We start from the raw sequence: 17,425 nt of genomic DNA, 5'->3' as shown, positions 1-17,425 counted from the left end.
ATGCTTATTGACGGTCGAGGTCTGTCTGTCGAGGGGTCCCCTTCTCTTCAGTCCTCAATACTATCGTAAGCCATATTCGGTGTCTTGTCTTGTGGGTCATATCCTTCGGTGAATGGTACTTAGCCATTGAATTTTGCAAGCTAATTTCGATCTCAGTCTTCATGCACAAAATACAAATCCACCAGTGCTGATTGGACATTTTAGCAGCATTCGCCCACCTTTCATCCGTCTTATCGCTGTCCTCTTCGAAATGATTTGAACAAGGCACGGTCCTCGTTCTCGGAATCCTCCTTCGTTTCCGCTCTGAATGTCGTCCGTGAGGCTCGCTTTTGGGAAAGGGGGAAGCCAGTTGAACGTTCATGCACTCCTTTTAGTTGTAGTTATCCCGCGCTTTTCCTTTTCTGAGATGTGGAAGATAAGGTGGTGGTTGTTGGTATAGGGATGGGTAGGATCAAGTTGAGAGTTCCAAACCATGGTTTTTATGCAAAATTCTGACCTCATCCCGTAAGACAAAATGACTTTAATCTAACTTTAACAAGTATTAAAACAAAATGTGATGTAAGGAACCGTTAAATGATTACTAGTTAATTATCTTTGGAATGATTTTGAAACTTTAATAAATATAAGACACATATCATGGATATGCTTTTGACCTTTATCACCCATAAAATTTAAACACCCAATTATTATTAATTAATCATCTTGAATAGACTCAACATATCTCACCAGTTTATTTGAGTCCAAGGTCAAGTTGAGTCTCATCTAAATCACTTTTTTTTTTCTCTTTCACACTTACTCCAACTGAAGGGAGACTCTTGAAGGGTCCCATCACCCATAAAATTCCAAATCAACAACTCAATATGGAGACACTCTTGAAGGGTCCCATGAACCTTATCATACCCACAAAAATTACAAATCACGAACCCGAATGGAGACTCTTGCGCCCACTTGCAGCCTTTCAACAGATCTTCCCAAAAGAGGAGAAAAGGTTACGATAACGTCCACTTGCTTTCCTGTTCCCATTGAATCGACTTCAGTCAACATTCAATGATTCGAACGCAATTTATGGCTTCCCGCCGTGGCATTTTTCTGCAACTTGTAGAACGATAAAGAGATCTGTGTGTGGGAGGCAGCGCATAGCTTTGCTTGTCGACAGTAAGCGAATCTTCTTGCTCAATAACTTCGATTTTCTTGTTTTGGGCCTGTTGGGGGAAGGTCTACGAGTCAACATTTGATCTTCAGTAACGTTATTTCGAAGAAATTCCACTTTACTAAGGTCTGAAAGTCCATGCCTTTTAGTATCGAGTTCGATTTCTTAGGTTGACTATTGTGCTTCATTTTTTGCTATATAACTCTCCTTCTACACGATACACAACTCATTTCAGTTTTCGACTTCAGTTATTGAGATTTTGAGAAAATGGCAACTAGAAGAGGCATGTTCTTGCTGCTGCTAGTGCTGCTTTTGGGGTTTATCTCGTTGTCTCTTGAATCTGCGGAGCTCAGCTCCGTTGCCGAAGTTGAAGCCTTGAAAGCTTTCAAGAGCGCCATCGCCGACGACCCGTTTGGTGTTCTGTCTGATTGGGTTGATAGCACTCATCACTGCAACTGGTCTGGTATCGCCTGCGATTCTGTAGGTGGTAATGTTGTTTCCATCTCTCTCCCTGAGAAGCAACTTCGAGGGACGATCTCTCCCTTCTTGGGAAACGTCTCATCTCTCCAAATTCTCGACTTGTCCTCGAATCTCTTCACTGGGTCCATCCCCTTCCAGCTGGGACTCTGCTCGGAGCTCGCCGGATTGGGCCTCGCCAACAACTCCCTCTCGGGTATCATACCTTCGGAGCTCGGTAAGCTTAAAACTCTCCAGATTCTGGACCTTGGGGAAAATTTTTTTAAAGGAACCATTCCTGAAAGCCTCTCCAATTGCTCTGCTTTATCCGCCATCGGCTTGAATTCAAATAATCTCACTGGTACGATCCCGTCAGATATTGGTAAGCTGATTAACCTTGAAACTTTTGTAGCTTTCACAAATGAATTGGTGGGTTCGATACCCACTTCTATTGGTAGGCTGCTTCGTTTGACCACGTTAGATTTGAGTCAAAACCAGTTGTCGGGAATGATACCATCTGAGATTGGTACTCTGTCCTCTCTGCAGCTGCTTCACTTGTTCAATAATCAGTTGACAGGGAGGATTCCTCCGGAACTTGGCCGATGTACGAACCTCACATTCATGAGCCTGTACAGTAATAAATTAACGGGTAGTATCCCCTCCGAGTTTGGAGAATTGATCAATTTACAGGTTCTGAATCTGTTCGACAATCGGTTGTCTTCGGTCATCCCTTCCTCTCTTTCACGCTGCAATTCGCTAATCAAACTGGGTTTGTCCAACAACAATTTGACCGGGAAGATACCGTTTGAACTAGGATCATTGGAATCACTTGAAAGGCTGACCCTCCATGAGAACAATCTTAGCGGGGGGATCCCTTCTTCGTTGATGAACTTGACAAACTTGAGATATTTAGCTCTCGCTGATAATCCACTGGGAGGTCAAATACCAGAAAATCTGGGTTCACTGTATAACTTGGAGGTCCTTGTTATTTATAGCACTGGTTTGGTTGGTCCCATTCCTCCTACCATCTACAACTGTTCGAGTCTTCAAAATTTTACTTCGACTCACAATGCGTTGACGGGATCCTTGCCTTCTGGTCTGGGGCTCCTGAAAAATCTAGATTTCTTCTCTGTCGGGAATAATCGGTTGGAAGGGGAGATCCCAGATGAGTTTTTCAATTGCACCCAACTGGTTTATCTGGATTTAGCGCAGAACAATTTCAGTGGTTCACTCAAACCGGGGATCGGCAACCTCGCCCGATTGAGGATTATGAGGATTCATTCAAACTCCTTCACGGGGACAATTCCGCCGGAGATTGGTAACCTGAGTCAATTGATGGATCTAGACCTCAGTAGAAATGGCTTTACAGGTCGGATTCCTTTGGAGATATCGAAGCTTTCTCTGCTCCAAGGGCTAACTCTTGTGGATAACAAGTTGGAAGGAGTGATCCCGGATCAAGTTTTGGGACTGAAGCAACTCACTGAAATCAAATTACAGGGTAACAGATTGACTGGTCCAATCCCCAACTCCATCTCGAGACTCAGATTTCTCTCAGTCTTGGACTTGAGCAGGAATGAGCTCAATGGGACCATTCCGAGTAGTATTGGTGATGATTCTGGCCTCGTGAAGTTGGATTTGTCTGACAATCGTCTTACCGGTTCAATCCCTCCGTCTTTGTTCAGTGGCCTCCAAATCATGCAGTACCTCAACTTATCGAACAATTTCTTGACAGGTCCCATTCCGGCAGGTCCCATTCCGATGGTTGATGTGATCGATTTATCAAATAACAATCTTACAGGAAGTCTCCCAGCAACAATCGAAAGCTGTCGGAGTCTGGTACGCCTCAATCTCTCTCAGAATAAGCTCTCTGGTGGGCTCTTGGTGGACTTCGCAAAACTGGTGTATCTCTCTTCACTTGATCTTTCCAGAAACAACTTCAATGGCAGTATACCGAAAAGCTTAGCCATTATATCCAGTTTGAAGTATCTCAACCTTTCGTACAATCGATTCGAGGGGCCTGTCCCGCGCTCTGGTTGTTTCCTGAACATGAGTTCGTCTAGCTTGGAAGGGAATCTCGGTCTCTGTGGAACCAAAGTTTTATCTCCTTGCAAGGATGAAAACCACCGTAGTGCTTCACACAGGTTTTCGAAGAAGGCCCTCTTGATTGTCTTAATTCTCTCGTCCGTCTGCGCCTTGCTTCTTCTGATCATCGCCACTGTAGTCGTTGCCAGATGCGTCAGAAAGCGTAAGACGGAGAATATAGAACAGAAATTTACAGAATATCCTATCGTCCCTGATCTTAAGAGATTCACTACGAGGGACATGGAGATTGCCACTGATTCCTTCGGTGAAGCAAATGTGCTTGGGAGAAGTGCTCTGAGCATAGTGTACAAAGGAATGCTACCAGACGGGCGAGTAGTAGCAGTAAAGAAGCTGAGTTTAAACCGGTTCTCAGCCGTATCAGACAAATGTTTCGACACAGAACTGAACATCTTGACCCGGTTGAGACACAGGAATCTGGTCAAGATTGAGGGTTACGCTTGGGAGAGTGGAAAGTTGAAGGCTTTGGTTTTGGAGTTGATGCAGAATGGTAGCTTGGAAACAGTCATACATGATCCAGGGACAGACCGATCGAGATGGGTATTCTCTGAGAGATTGAAGGTGCTGATATCTGCTGCAAATGGGTTGGTCTATCTCCATTCTGACTACGATTTTCCGATTGTGCACAGTGATCTGAAGCCATCAAACATTCTTTTGGATCATGACTTCGAAGCCCATGTGAGTGATTTTGGGACAGCTCGAATCCTCGGCGTTCACTTACAAGATGGAAGCAGCCTCTCATCGGCTTCCGCATTTCAAGGCACTGTAGGCTACCTTGCACCTGGTAAGTTTTTCAACTCCTTTAAAGTTCTCTGGTTTTTCATTTCTGTCACTGAATGGAGATGTACGGCTGCCTGGATCTTGGAAACGTTTGTTCTGATGGAATCACATGCTTATGATTTCCAGAGTTTGCATACATGGGAAGGGCGACTACAAAAGCTGATGTCTTCAGCTTTGGTGTGATTATAATGGAGTTTCTAACGAAGAAAAGACCCACGGGCAGCTTGGAAGAGAATGGAGCGCCCATCACGCTTAGAGAATATGTGCAGAAAGCACTAGCAAGTCGAGACGGAGCTCATGATATCTTACTGCAACTGGTCGATCCCCATCTAGTCGTCAAAACCGAGTTTGAGAGAGAAAACATCCAGAAGCTCCTGGACTTGGCCCTGTCCTGCACTGAACATTCCCCGGAAGATCGGCCTACCATGAAAGACGTCTTGTCTTCCTTACTCAAGTTGAAGAGCTGAACCCTGCTCAAGTCCTGGGTTACGCCGGAGAGCCCCCGACATCAGGCTACCGGTGGCGGGCCCTCCACCATAAGAAATTAATTTAATACAGTGTGGCCCAATGGACCCGTATCAGATATTGTATGCTTTGGTTCATTTGAAGAACTCCTTCTATACCCAAGTTTCTTCTCTACTTTTTTTCTCCTATCCATGTGGGATTATTCATACATTTTAAATAATTTTGTTGGAATTTAAGCTTGGTTTGGGTCAAATAAATAGATTTGATTTTGTTGGGTCAACTTTTGTCACCTCTAAATTTTCTCATTGGGCATCAAGGCAAAAAAATTAATGGAACTAACAAAAAATAAAAGAAAAATGTTACAAAATTTCTCCCTATAAAACTCCTATTGAAACTATGGACTTTATGCTTACTTGAAAGTAAAGGTGTGTTTGTGCTAACAGGAAAGTGTAGGGTAAATTGTCATAGAATTTTTTTTCCGTTGATGTTTCTATTCCGTTTAATAAATGACAAAGGAGAAATCGAGTAATCGATAAATTCGATACCCCCTAGTTAGACTGAGTTGAATCATAAGTTGGACCAAAGGGGGATGCTAGATTTGATTTATTATCTATCTTTTATATTATTAACTATTAGAATAATTTAATAGATTGGTAAGTTGGTATGATGTTTTCATAAGTTAGGTTGATTTATGGTCGAACGTGGACCAATTGGCTAGGTCATCTGTTTAACCCGAAAGAATCGGTTGGCTCAATTTGGTTTCAACAACATTAATTGATACACATCCCTATTGTCTATATTCCTTTAAGGACAAATATTATGTGTATGGGCCGATTTGTGATACATATTATGAGAAAGGTAACATATATCGAATTATCGATGAGACACCCAACTCTACTAAGCTTTAGAGGTCATGTCCATATTGTAATTAGATAATTTTACCATTAATTTAATTATTAATTATTCTTTGAAACATATATAGGTAAAAACTAAAAAAAAAAAAAAATCTACCAACAACTTGAATCAATTTATAGTTTTTATGCAGTTTTACCCTTTTTTATATGGAAGCATTGTAAACTATTTTTATGTTTATGTTTTTAGTTTTCTAAGTAAATAATTTTTAAAAATTAATTAAAATTGTAAACACTAAATATTGTCTATCCAATTCTTAGCGTTAATTTACAAGTAAAGAATACTTAGGTGAGCTTCCTTAACTACTGGAGATGTCACCTCCCTCTTCTTCTTTCTTTTGCGATGTATAAGTATGGGTTAAAGTTAGATTAAGAGTTTGAGATCTAGCCAAGTCTTTTACAATTCACCCTGTTAAAAGACACTCATGTGTGTAGGAGTGGTATCAGTAAATTAGAAGAATTTTCATAGAGATAATATAGATTTTTAATTATGCAAGTTGGTGTATATCCTTTTTGTTTTCCTTTTAAAGCATATAACTTTAAGTGTATTATAATCTTTGTAACCTTCAAACAAGTATAAATATAGCCTCAAAGCATGGGTAAAACATTCAAGCCTCTTCCTTTTGGCTCAAATTCATCTATACACCGGTCTCTCTTTTCTTCTTCCTTCTCTCCCTTGGTTTATTCTCTCCTCTCTCCCAAGAGTTAGAATTCTTCTATTCTCTTCTTCCCTTGAGATCTCTTGGGTTTATATGTTGTCCCTAGAAATCAACATGGTATCAGAGCGAGAAAATATCTGAGATGGAAAAAGAGAAGAAGACGGAAAAGAAAGGAAGAAAGAAAAAGAAAAAAGAAGAGTTTCTCATTTTTCCTGAAGTCTTCTTACCCAATTCCTATTTTTCATTAGATATTTCACTCTCTTACCGTATGTTTCATATAACAAATTATATACCGTTGGAAAGATCATTGAGTCTAGTTTCTCAAACTCAAAAAAATCATTGAAATCATATTTTTATAGAAGGAGAAATCCACATCTGAAACAACAAAGGTCAAACATCAGAAAAACTTCTTTTAACAGTAGAATACCTCAACTTTCTAAACTGTTTGTAACAACATGACTGAGAATTTATATTGACAATTATATCTTAAAAAAATAATGTGACTCTACTTTTTATCCCAATAAACCGTTTCTCAATATGTTCTTTCTAGAGAGGGATATCCATATTGGAATAATCAAAGATCATGTTGATATCTTCTTAGATGCGAAAATCTGAATTTTTTGCTCCACTTTTTGAGTTGTTAATGTTGGTTAAGTTTTTTTCTTTTTTCAAAATCTTGTCAATATTTTACCAACTTGAGTATTTTTCTTTTATTAAATTTTTTTTTCTTTGATCTCATATCACATTAATTTCCTTAAGAAAAGTTTTTTCCCATATGAGTTTAGTTTCTTTTTTTTACAAAGACTGAATTTTTGAAATAGAAAGTTTTGTTTTCTCATTCTAAATTCCAAATAGTAGTGTTCTAAATCTCCCTTATTCTAGAAATTATCTCTTGAATATTTTCCTTACAAATTGATCAAATTGTGTTAAAATGTAGTTGTCTTATATGAGAAGTCTATTTTTAGAAAATTTTCGTCATTATGTTCCATCTTAAAACTTTCTTATTGGGGTTTTTTAAGTTTCTTTAATCATCGTGTTCATGGAGGAATTATTTTTTTACCTCCCTCTTGAGTTAAACCTGGTCTATTTTTATCCATCCATTGGTTTACAAGTGCCTCCTTCTTTCTTGGAAGTATGAGAGCTGCTATCTTTTTATTTACACCTTTAATTCATCAAAATATTTCCTTCAATTTATTTTTTTTAAATCACTTCAGAGGAATGCCTAGAAACCTACTACTTAAAAAGTATAGGAATGTGTCCAACATCTAACTTGAGTCACGTCTTTTTATTTTCACCCAAGAGGTGTTTTTTATTTGAGCTACCCTTAAAAAGTAGTAGTCACTTTGTTGTGCCCTATAGTTGGATTATTTTTCCACCATTGAAATTGAGTGAACTGTGTTTTAGACTATGATTTTTTACTGGTGTATGGAGAATTGTCGTATAGCTAAAAGTGATTTTTCTTCTCTCACCATTATGTTGTGCAAGCTGGCTGTCTTGATCAAAGATCTTCAATTTGAGGGGGACAACTAGAAGAAAAAGTACAAGAAAGAGGTAACCAACAATGAAGAATTCCACATATTATGGTAATCAAGTTTTATGTGGCTTAAATATCCAAGTAAGGGGATAAAAGATGAGAACAAAATGACAACTACAAGCAAGATATGAACAAGAAGAAGATGAGTCCCTAAAGCAATCAATTTTTTTTTTCAAATCATACAAAATCAAAGTTTATTTTCAAATAAACAAGTTTCTTGACCAAGATGATTTGCAAAGTGAAGTTACAAACACCAGCTTGAGGGGGAGTGTTAAAAGATACTCACATGTGTAGGGTTGAATAACAAGTAAATAAGAAGAATTTTCATCTAGATGGCATAAAATTGTAATTATGCAAACTGGTATATATCCTCTTATGTCTTTTTCCTTTTAAAACATGTAGCCCTAAGGGCATTATACTCATTGTAAACATCTTCACACAACTATAAATATAGCCTTAATGCATGTGGTAAAACATTCAAGTCTCTTCCTCTTGGCTCAACTTCTTCCATACCCTTCTCTCTCTCTTTTTTTCTTCCTTTTCTCTCTTGGTTTATTCTCTCCTTTCTCCTGAGAGTTAGAATTTCTCCTTCTCCCTTTCCCTTGAGATATCTTGTGTTTATGTATTATCCCTAAAAATACTAATAAAATTCATCATGAAGGGGAAGCGACGAGTGTTTTCATGAAAGCTTCTCTGCCCTTAAAAGATTGTTTGTTGTTAGAATCTGGGTTTGAATAAATCACAGTATCTCATCTAATCTGTCTTTATTTGCAGATCCATTTACGAGTACAATATTCCAATCAGTTGCATGGTTCAGGAAGCGGATAAACACCAGATTGGTTCCCTAAAATGGCGACTCGCCGCGGCTGTTTCGTGGAAATTATAGAAAGGAAGACCACCAATCAAGGACCCATTCGTTCCAACTTGGGATAGTAAGGAAGATGAGAGAGCTCGATCCATGGGATATTTGACCGGTACAGCTGATGTTGGATATGAAAGGAACAGGTTAACCGTGTTCAAAATCCCAATATTGAATTCAAGATGTGGACGGAGAAAAGCTTAGGAAAATCTAAAAGAGAGCAGCAGTCATGTTGAAGGGGTCCTCCTCTGACATCATACGCTTCTTCCTTGCAACACTGTAAAGAAATGGGGGAGAGAAGAGCTGTCTACAACAAGAAACATGAATGGTTTCTTCCATTAACAATGTTATCTTCTGCTCGATTAAATGTCCCAGTGGAGCCAACAGATATTCTCTTTCACTCTCTCTTTCTGCCCAACACCCGTCTTTTCATTCTGTCACAGTTACCCCGGAGCATCTTCACCTGCCCAGAACTAATAATTTGGAGTCATAAGAAAACCCGTCTCACCCAAAAACTCCGCGTCAGAGTAAATGATAAACTATTCAGAATCACTTCCAGAGTTCGGAGAGTCATTTTCATTCGATTCATGGAAGCGTGCGAGGAATCTTGGATAACGAGATGATAAGTCCATTGTTGAATTTTGCCAGAAATTCTTGTAAGGCTTCCAATTTGCACAACTTGAAATGGGTGTGCTTTTTCTTTTTCTGTTCTTCTTCTCCTGCAATCTGACCAGATACCACCACCAGACACTACAACCAGTTGGAAAGCATTCAAAGTCAGGCAACTTGCATTCGAGATTTTGGTGCTTGCTTCTGAGCAAAATTCCAATAGATCAAAAGTTTTACCAATTTAAAACAAGTCACACGTACTGATGGTGGATATGGAGAGGGTTCTCAGCGGTGCTGTTGTTTATGACCCTTAAATGAGCATTAAAAAAAATCAAGATGCCCAGGATCCTGACATGAGGTATGGGCAAGTTAGGTGCAATCTAGTAGAAAATCAGAGGATGCAAGGCTTCCATGAGCCATGTCTCTCCTCAGGGTCCTACAAACCAAGTTGAGAGCTTTATTAGGTTGGAATCACAAAGCTTCTATGATCATGGCAGAAAACAGTAGTAAACAGGTTAATTTTTTTCTCTTTATATCTGTTCTGCTTTACTTCTATCCTTACCATATCTGCCATAGACTGCAACTACCACTCACCAGCAAAACCAAGTATCAAATCCCAGAAGATTCATTTGTGGACAAAAAGGAGAGTGCTCGTATCTTTGTGGGGGCACAAAATATTTTACATTGGACTAAGCTCAGAAGAACCCACAGTCAAAACAGGCTCAAATGTGATACCTGATCTCTGACAGAAAATACAAGATTTACAATTACAGCTCAATAAGAATTCAAAATGAATCAGGGCCCTGCATTTTTCTGATATATACATCTCTGTCTGGTCTTTAGGGGGCGTGGGTAGGGTGGCAAGTGAGCTGTTTCATAAATTCTGTAGGCATGGAAGTGGGACTCGTTCTTGAAGCATTATTTCCAGTGGGATCATTTGATAAGGCATACCAGCCTTACCTGCTTTATAGCTGTAATGGATCTAACCTGTAAACATCAAGAAAGGAGGTGTCAGAAATGGTCGATATTTAATCCTTTTGACCCAGACTTGCGTCTCTCAAATATTTAAATCAGATCAATCAAGAGACTGTACAAAACAAGTATCCAAGGATATCAAAATCATAACAGGTAAATTGCAGAAAATTTTGTTATATAGCATGAAAGAAATTCATGGAGGTTTTAACTTTGAGAGTTCGGATTATTATACTAGCAGAAAGAAGGACGCAAGAATTGAAAATTTGAAGTACGTACTGAAGGTGACAGAGAAAAGCAGATGATGTCGTTTCAACTGGTTCTCAAATTGACATTTTGTAGATTTTCTAATGGAAAATCCCCACTGAAAGGCCCGCTACCGCTACTTGGCAGTGCAATCCTCAGACCAGGCTGCAATGTCCCATAAGGAAATAAATTCATTGGCTGCAAATGAGAGGAAAATATCAGGAAGCATTTTCGAAGAGACAACGAGAAGAAGAACCAGCTGCTCTGCATCACTGAATGGAAAACTTTAGAAGCAAGAGATGAAAGCTCAAACCTGACCCATTTGCACGGGATGGAAGCGAAGACACTGAGCAAAGGAATCTGCTAAATACGGATTTTGGAGCTGATTTTGAAAATTTAACACGGGGGATAGAGATTGAGTTGGTTGGGTCGTGGTAGGCGCTGAAGCAATAGATTGATCGAAATTAGGAATTGTCGGGAACTGGACATGACCATGAACTGATGGCATAGGAGTGGTGGAACTCATGGCCATTCCCATCTGTGACATGTAATGTTGGAGACCTGGATACATCATGGGCGCCATGCCACTACTCATCCACATCATCTGTAACCAGTTATGCAAATATGTGAACGTTAGTCGAGAAGATGACAAGCAAACACAGCGTGGTTTACAGAGTTCTGTATCATTTAGACCTGGACTTGCAATTGAAGTGATTTCAAGTATTCAATTGCCTCATCTAGCATTGATGCTTTGTCTGACTGCACAAATTAGAACACAATCAGTACTTGCAAATGGCAGGTATTTTTTTAAAGAGTTATAATCAATTTGGATAGAGAGAAGAGAGAGAAAAACACCTTGTTACAATGAGGAATAAGTTCTTGTAGTGCCCTCATCTTTTCATTGATTCGATCTCTCCGTCTCTGCAGCAGCACAAGCCAATTGTTAGAAGAAGGTGAACAATTCATTAGGAGAATCCTTGTAAGTTGAGAAGGAATCTCTCTGGCTTACCCTCTCAGAGAGATTGTGAACTTCAGCAGCACGGGTTCTTCTTGCTGTTGCAGATCTTGGAGGTGGTTTGCTTGCAGCCACTGACTCGTATCCTGCATCCTGAGAAGTTTTACAAAATTTACAGTTAATTAAGAAAGAACTAAACCACTCTTCCAGATAGTCAAGGAAAGACGGATTAGCTAACCTCACTTTGGCATTCTGATTCATCAGCATCTCTACCTTTCCTTTTGCGACTTTGATTATGATCAGTCAACTTGCTTGATCTTGCCAAGCTACCCCCAGACCCACCGGAAGACGAAGTAACTGTAGGCTCCACTGCATCAGTTTCCCCTCTTTCGCTTTGAGAAGCCATTTTCTGAAAATCATTCTTCACTGATCCTAGAATTTTATCCGAAACACGACTCAAATCAGCCTCATTTTGGACTTGGTTGCTTCCACAGTAGCTCAACCCTACGGTCATCGTTGATGCCTCACCCTTCTCTCCGGGAACCATGTTACCTTTTCCTTCACCGTCAGTCTTGTAGAGTCTGGAAAAGTGGGAGAAGTTTACACTGCTGCTACTGCCAACATTAGGACCTCGAGCCACAGGATCAGTAAGCTGCGACTTTTGTGGCAGAATCGCGTTTTCTGCCATGGCATGATTCTCATACTGCTTAAACAGAGTTTGTGATCTTGCTCTAGTTTCTTGGTTGGGGTGATCTCTGGTCGAATCAACATTTGGTATGTCACAGAAAAAATTGGAACAAAATTCTTTCTCGAATGAATCTTCCACTGGATAATGCAGCCAAGAGGCAGTCTCATCTTCAGCAGCCAAACTGTTTACATTTACTTGGGACAGACCAAATTTTGATGGTTGATCAAGTGTGTGAATCGGTTTTGTTTCAGTACAGGAGGGTACAGATCTTCGATGCGTTTGGCTATTCATAACCACCTGACCGTTTTGCCATAAGAGCTCCATGAGCTCGGGGTCTGGCCTGTAAGAACGAAATTGAAGTTTTTGTTGTTATAAATAATCTAATGATTTCAATAACATATGCATCGAACTAAAGCAATTTTTGAAATTTTATATGAACAGCAAGTGCAGGTCTGCTACATACCCCAGGGACTTCTTTGAATTTGGGACTGGAAAGAAATCAGGAAATGGTCTAGACTTGTACGCCGTGTTCCAGTCAGGAACTAGGGGATTCATCTTTCGGTGGAGCAAAAGCTTTCTGCTTGCAAAGAATAAAGCCTTCAGAATTTTAACCCACTGGACAGCTTCGGAGCTGTTTCCAAGATCAGAAACTGGAAGCTGTGAATAGAACACACAAGATTCCAGCGCCGAAGCCCAAAGGGTCCGGTAAGCAGAAGAGTTGGATTAACCAAAAAAAGAGTCCCAGAATTTCAGAGAACGTTCAGAAAAAAATGTTACCAGAGATTAAGCAACAAAATTTCTTACGAGCCCTCCATTGAATTAGAAATCGGAATAAGGAACAAAAAGGAAAAGAGGAGCTTGGAAATTAAACCAGACATATATGTCCGGTAAACGACGCTCGTTTCAAGACGATGACTAATTTAAGGACTAGAAAACTGAGAAAGAGAAGAGCGAGCAGGAGAGAAAATTGCCCGGAAAGAAAATCTGCATGGCATAAGTACGAAGCAATGCAGAAATATAAATATAACAGAAAAAGAGAAGAAAAGATTTATTAATAGGAGCAACGTCAACCTCCAAGGAAAGAAACCGTGAATAAAACACAGATTTCTAACGAGGCAACTGGAAATTCAAGTCAAATCCCGTACAATAAAAAGAACAGAATCCGCCTACAGAAAAACGCAAACACAGTAGAAAAAGAGAAAAAGGAACCAGACAGCTGCAGAATTTCAATTTCCAAGCAGCGCACCTTCTACAGAAGAAGAAGAAGGTACTTACGTGCATAAAAGAAAAGACCTATAAAAAGGCCACTATCAGAAGCCAAAAAAAAAAAAAAAAAAAACCCAACTCAGACAATGGAAAAGAAAAAGAAAAAAAATAGCTCACCTGACTCTGAGCTTCTGTTCTGCAAGAAGAAAGCTGATGAAGCTTCGTGAAAGTATTTCCTGTTTGGACAAGCCGTACGCCCTCTCTCGAGAGAGTTGCAAGAATCTACTGGTCTCTCAAAAATCCAGAAGGGTGTGTGAGGTGTGAGCTTCTGACTCGCAAAAATTTAACCATGAAAGACGATACAGATGATATCTTCTATCATTGCACTATATAGGCAATATCGCCACTTACATCGACAAGTCTCTCTCCTCTAGCTCTGACTCTGACTCTGTAAGGGTGATAATATAAATATTTTAAACATAAAGAAGGGAGAGAGATTGCAGAGCCTCCCTCTCTTTCTCTCTCTCTCGTCGTGTGGTGGGTTCAGAAAGAGGTGAAGCATTGAATTTCCGTGGGCGGTACACAGAACAGATACAGAGTATCCAAATTCTACTTTCATCAACCTCTTATCATTTCTCAGTAATCGGTATATCTCCTTTGTCTGTAAATTGTAAATTTCAGTCGCCACTGGCTTCTTCACCCCTGCCAGGTGGTCCATCCAGTCACCCACGATTCCTGTGTATGAACAGTGAAGTTTGCTTGGAATCAATTGCCTTGTAATTTTTTTTGAATTACAAGGCTTAATAATAATGTCATTTTAATGCAGTCGTTGCCTTCTTTATAGCTCTCCTTAACGCAGGAATCTCTCCTTGCCTTCTTCGTCTTCGCTATCAAAATATTTACGGAAATATTCAGATTTCCATCATTAAATATGCAAATCATTGAAACGATAACAAGGGTGAAACATGGAGCTTAATTCCGAAGGAGCTACAGGCCACAAACACATGAGAATCAGGAAGCTGAAATTTTACCAATTCTTCGGCAGAGGACGAAGGAGATGGGTTGCTTGTAGAGTGATCTCAGCTTCCAGTGCTGGGATGAGGATTAAGGCGATCGTCTTTTCTGCTTTCATTGGTCCGGCCTAATTCGGAGGTGTTTTGACTGAGTTTGATTGATGGTCCCTCAAGAGTTGAAAGGATAGCAACTCTCTGTCTTGGCTGGCGTTCGCAATTTTGGTGGCTAGCTTTTTTGTTTATTTTGTGAAAATGGAAGAACATGAGGATGAAACATGGGACTTAATGGGAATAAAAAGAAAAAAAGGAAGGGAAGAAAAAGAGAAAGACAAAATAAAAGAAAATAAAAGGGATTTTTCTTCTTCTCTTGTTTGGATGACCATAAAAACATGAGAGTGAAAGCATAAAAGAAGTATAGTTTCTCTTGTTTGGATGAACTTAGAAAATGAAAAAGATAAAAAAATTAGCAAATTTTATCATTTTGTAAGAGAAAATTTATTAACTAAGAGAGAAAGTGATTTTCTCTTCCTTTTTCTTTTATATCGACGATTCTCTGTTGCCAAACAATAGAAAATATGTTTCTCTCCTACCTTTTTTTCTTTTATTTTCTTTTCAGTGGGTGGTTCTAAATAGGCCCTTATAGAGTTTAGATAGAAAGAATAAATAAGACCAGTATCTGTCTAAATGAGTTATATTTATTCTCTCTATGTGATACGAGAGACGTAGCCCATGTGTCCTTTTCTATCACATGTTAAAAAAATAAATAATATTTTTATATAATTAAACGAAACCAACCCTTTCGCTTAAAACGCCATTTAGCAAATGTAAACTCATTTATAATCTAAACACAAAATCCAATTGTCTGAACAGAGTCACTTTCTAGATGTTCGATGTCATCCATATTAGAGATTGAACTGAACCACTACTTTGTATTGACTTGAGAGTGGTATTTATATACAATTTACAACCAAAGGGATAAACGGAGATCTCCTAAGCTGAAAGGATAAATACAAAATTACAACAAAAAACTTGTCTCTTAAACCGAAAGAAAAATCTCTTTATGTCCCCTCAAGCTAGGCGACAGTTAGAGAGGTCAATCTTTTCTCATAGCAATTGAAAGTATGAACGTGACAATGACTTTGTAAGGAGATCAACAAGTTGGTCAGCAGAAGCAACATGAGCAACACGAAGTAGACCAGATTGAACTTGATCACAGATGAAGTGATAATCAATTGCTACATGTTTTATTATGGAGTGAAACAGGAGATTGGAGCTTAACAAAGTGGCCCCAATATTATCACAATAGACAACAGGAGAAAACGGTAAAGTCACACCAAGTTCAGTAGTAGAGAGCATACCCATCGAAGTTCAGCAGCAGTAGATGCAATTGATCAATACTCAAAGTCAGTAAAAGAACGAGCAACAGTGTGTTGCTTCTTTGAACTCCAAGAAATAAGATTACGTCCAAGGTGGGCACTAGTGTAGAATAGCCATCTTTATTACCAGCCCAATCGGCATCCGGGAACTCATATAGAGATATAGAAGATTTACGATGTAGAAGAAGACTTTTATCCAATGTGCCACAAGTACCCAGTGCTCGTCAGTTGGTTGATGCATAATTTGGGGCATCTTATTGATGGCAAAGAACATATCAAGCATAGTGAGAGAGAGAGATATTGCAAGCTACCTTCTACTTCATGAAACTGCGATGGATCAAAGAGAGGAGAGCTTGATGTCATAGTGAGTGATGAAAAGTTTGTCGGCAACGGGGTGCGAATAGGTTTAGTATCTTCCATATGAGTTTTTTTGAGCAAGTCTTGGATGTATCTGGGTTGAGATAGTAATATGCCATTGCGATACGGAACAACCTCAACTCCAATGAAGTAAGAGAGAGAGCCAAGATGTTTCAAAGAGAAACAATGAGCGAGACAATCAACAAATTGAGAAATATTATCGTCACTATTACCAATAATAATAATATCATCGACATGCACCAGTAGAAACAAAACATGTTTGCCAATATTGAGAGTAAATAGGGAGGTATCAGAGTGATTATTCTTGAAACTTGAACCCACGAGAAATTGACGCATTTCATGACATGAAGCCCATGGAGCTTGTTTGAGACCATAATATCTTTATGAAGTTTTCATAAATAGGTTGGATGTTCTAGAGAGTCAGCCTTGAAGAAAGACATTGTTGATATCAAGTTGACGAAGGGACCAACCATTGCTCACTGCAATACTAAGTACAAGCCTCAAGGTGGTGGGCTTAACAACCAGACTAAAAGTCTCATAGTAATCCACACCTAGCTGGTGATCAAATCCTTTGGCCACAAGACAAGTTTTGAATATGTCAATGGACCCATGAAAGTGTTTTTTTATTCGAAAAAATCCACTTAAAACCAACAAGACTAGTGATACCGTAAGGAGGAATTAGTTCCTACGTCCTATTATGAGCAAGAGTATCATATTCTTCAGACATAGCTCGACATCAATTATGATCTTTGAGGGCTTGAGTCATGGAGGTAGGTTCAAGATTGGGTTGGGATGGTAGGTGGGTGTGAGGGTTGAGTTTTTAATAGGTTTACATATATTATTTTTTGCCCGAGTGGTCATGTGATGTTGGGTAGTAGATTGGGTTTCCATGGATGGATGAGTAGCATTTGGTGATGATTGGATGGGTCGTGGTTGTTGCTCTGTTTCTATGCAATGTGTTGGTGATGGAGAGGTTTGTGAATTATCATCAGAAGGAGGCATGTCTTGATGGTGCCCTTGACATGGAGTGTTAGAAGTCGGTTGTGGTGACGAAGTTGATGAAATAGT

The 17,425-nt window shown here is 39.3% G+C and overlaps 2 protein-coding genes across 2 annotated transcripts; one reads left to right on the top strand and one right to left on the bottom strand.

Moving 5' to 3' along the window:
* The first annotated feature begins 1,417 nt into the window (after window positions 1-1,417).
* Window positions 1,418-4,953, top strand: LOC137951258 (LRR receptor-like serine/threonine-protein kinase FLS2). Its single transcript, XM_068797844.1, has 2 exons — window positions 1,418-4,490; window positions 4,613-4,953. Exons 1-2 carry the CDS (start codon window positions 1,418-1,420, stop codon window positions 4,951-4,953), a joined length of 3,414 nt encoding a protein of 1,137 aa, XP_068653945.1.
* A 5,213-nt stretch (window positions 4,954-10,166) lies between these two features.
* Window positions 10,167-13,843, bottom strand: LOC137952044 (transcription factor PIF4-like). The gene is made up of 9 exons (XM_068799112.1): window positions 13,768-13,843; window positions 12,848-12,961; window positions 11,935-12,724; window positions 11,751-11,849; window positions 11,597-11,662; window positions 11,435-11,500; window positions 11,055-11,345; window positions 10,775-10,939; window positions 10,167-10,510 (listed from the first exon to the last, which is right to left on the bottom strand). The coding sequence occupies exons 2-8, from the start codon at window positions 12,937-12,939 to the stop codon at window positions 10,808-10,810; spliced, it is 1,536 nt and encodes a 511-aa protein (XP_068655213.1). The 5' UTR covers window positions 12,940-12,961; window positions 13,768-13,843; the 3' UTR covers window positions 10,167-10,510; window positions 10,775-10,807.
* Between the last annotated feature and the right edge of the window lie 3,582 nt (window positions 13,844-17,425).

This window comes from Aristolochia californica, unplaced genomic scaffold (assembly GCF_029961685.1).
Source record: "Aristolochia californica isolate CCGP_79_NKW_82.1479 unplaced genomic scaffold, dmAriCali1.0.hap1 SCAF_15, whole genome shotgun sequence".
Taxonomy (NCBI): Eukaryota; Viridiplantae; Streptophyta; class Magnoliopsida; order Piperales; family Aristolochiaceae; genus Aristolochia; species Aristolochia californica.
Note: the sequence above shows the minus strand (reverse complement) of the source record. Positions and strands in the feature narration are given on the sequence as shown.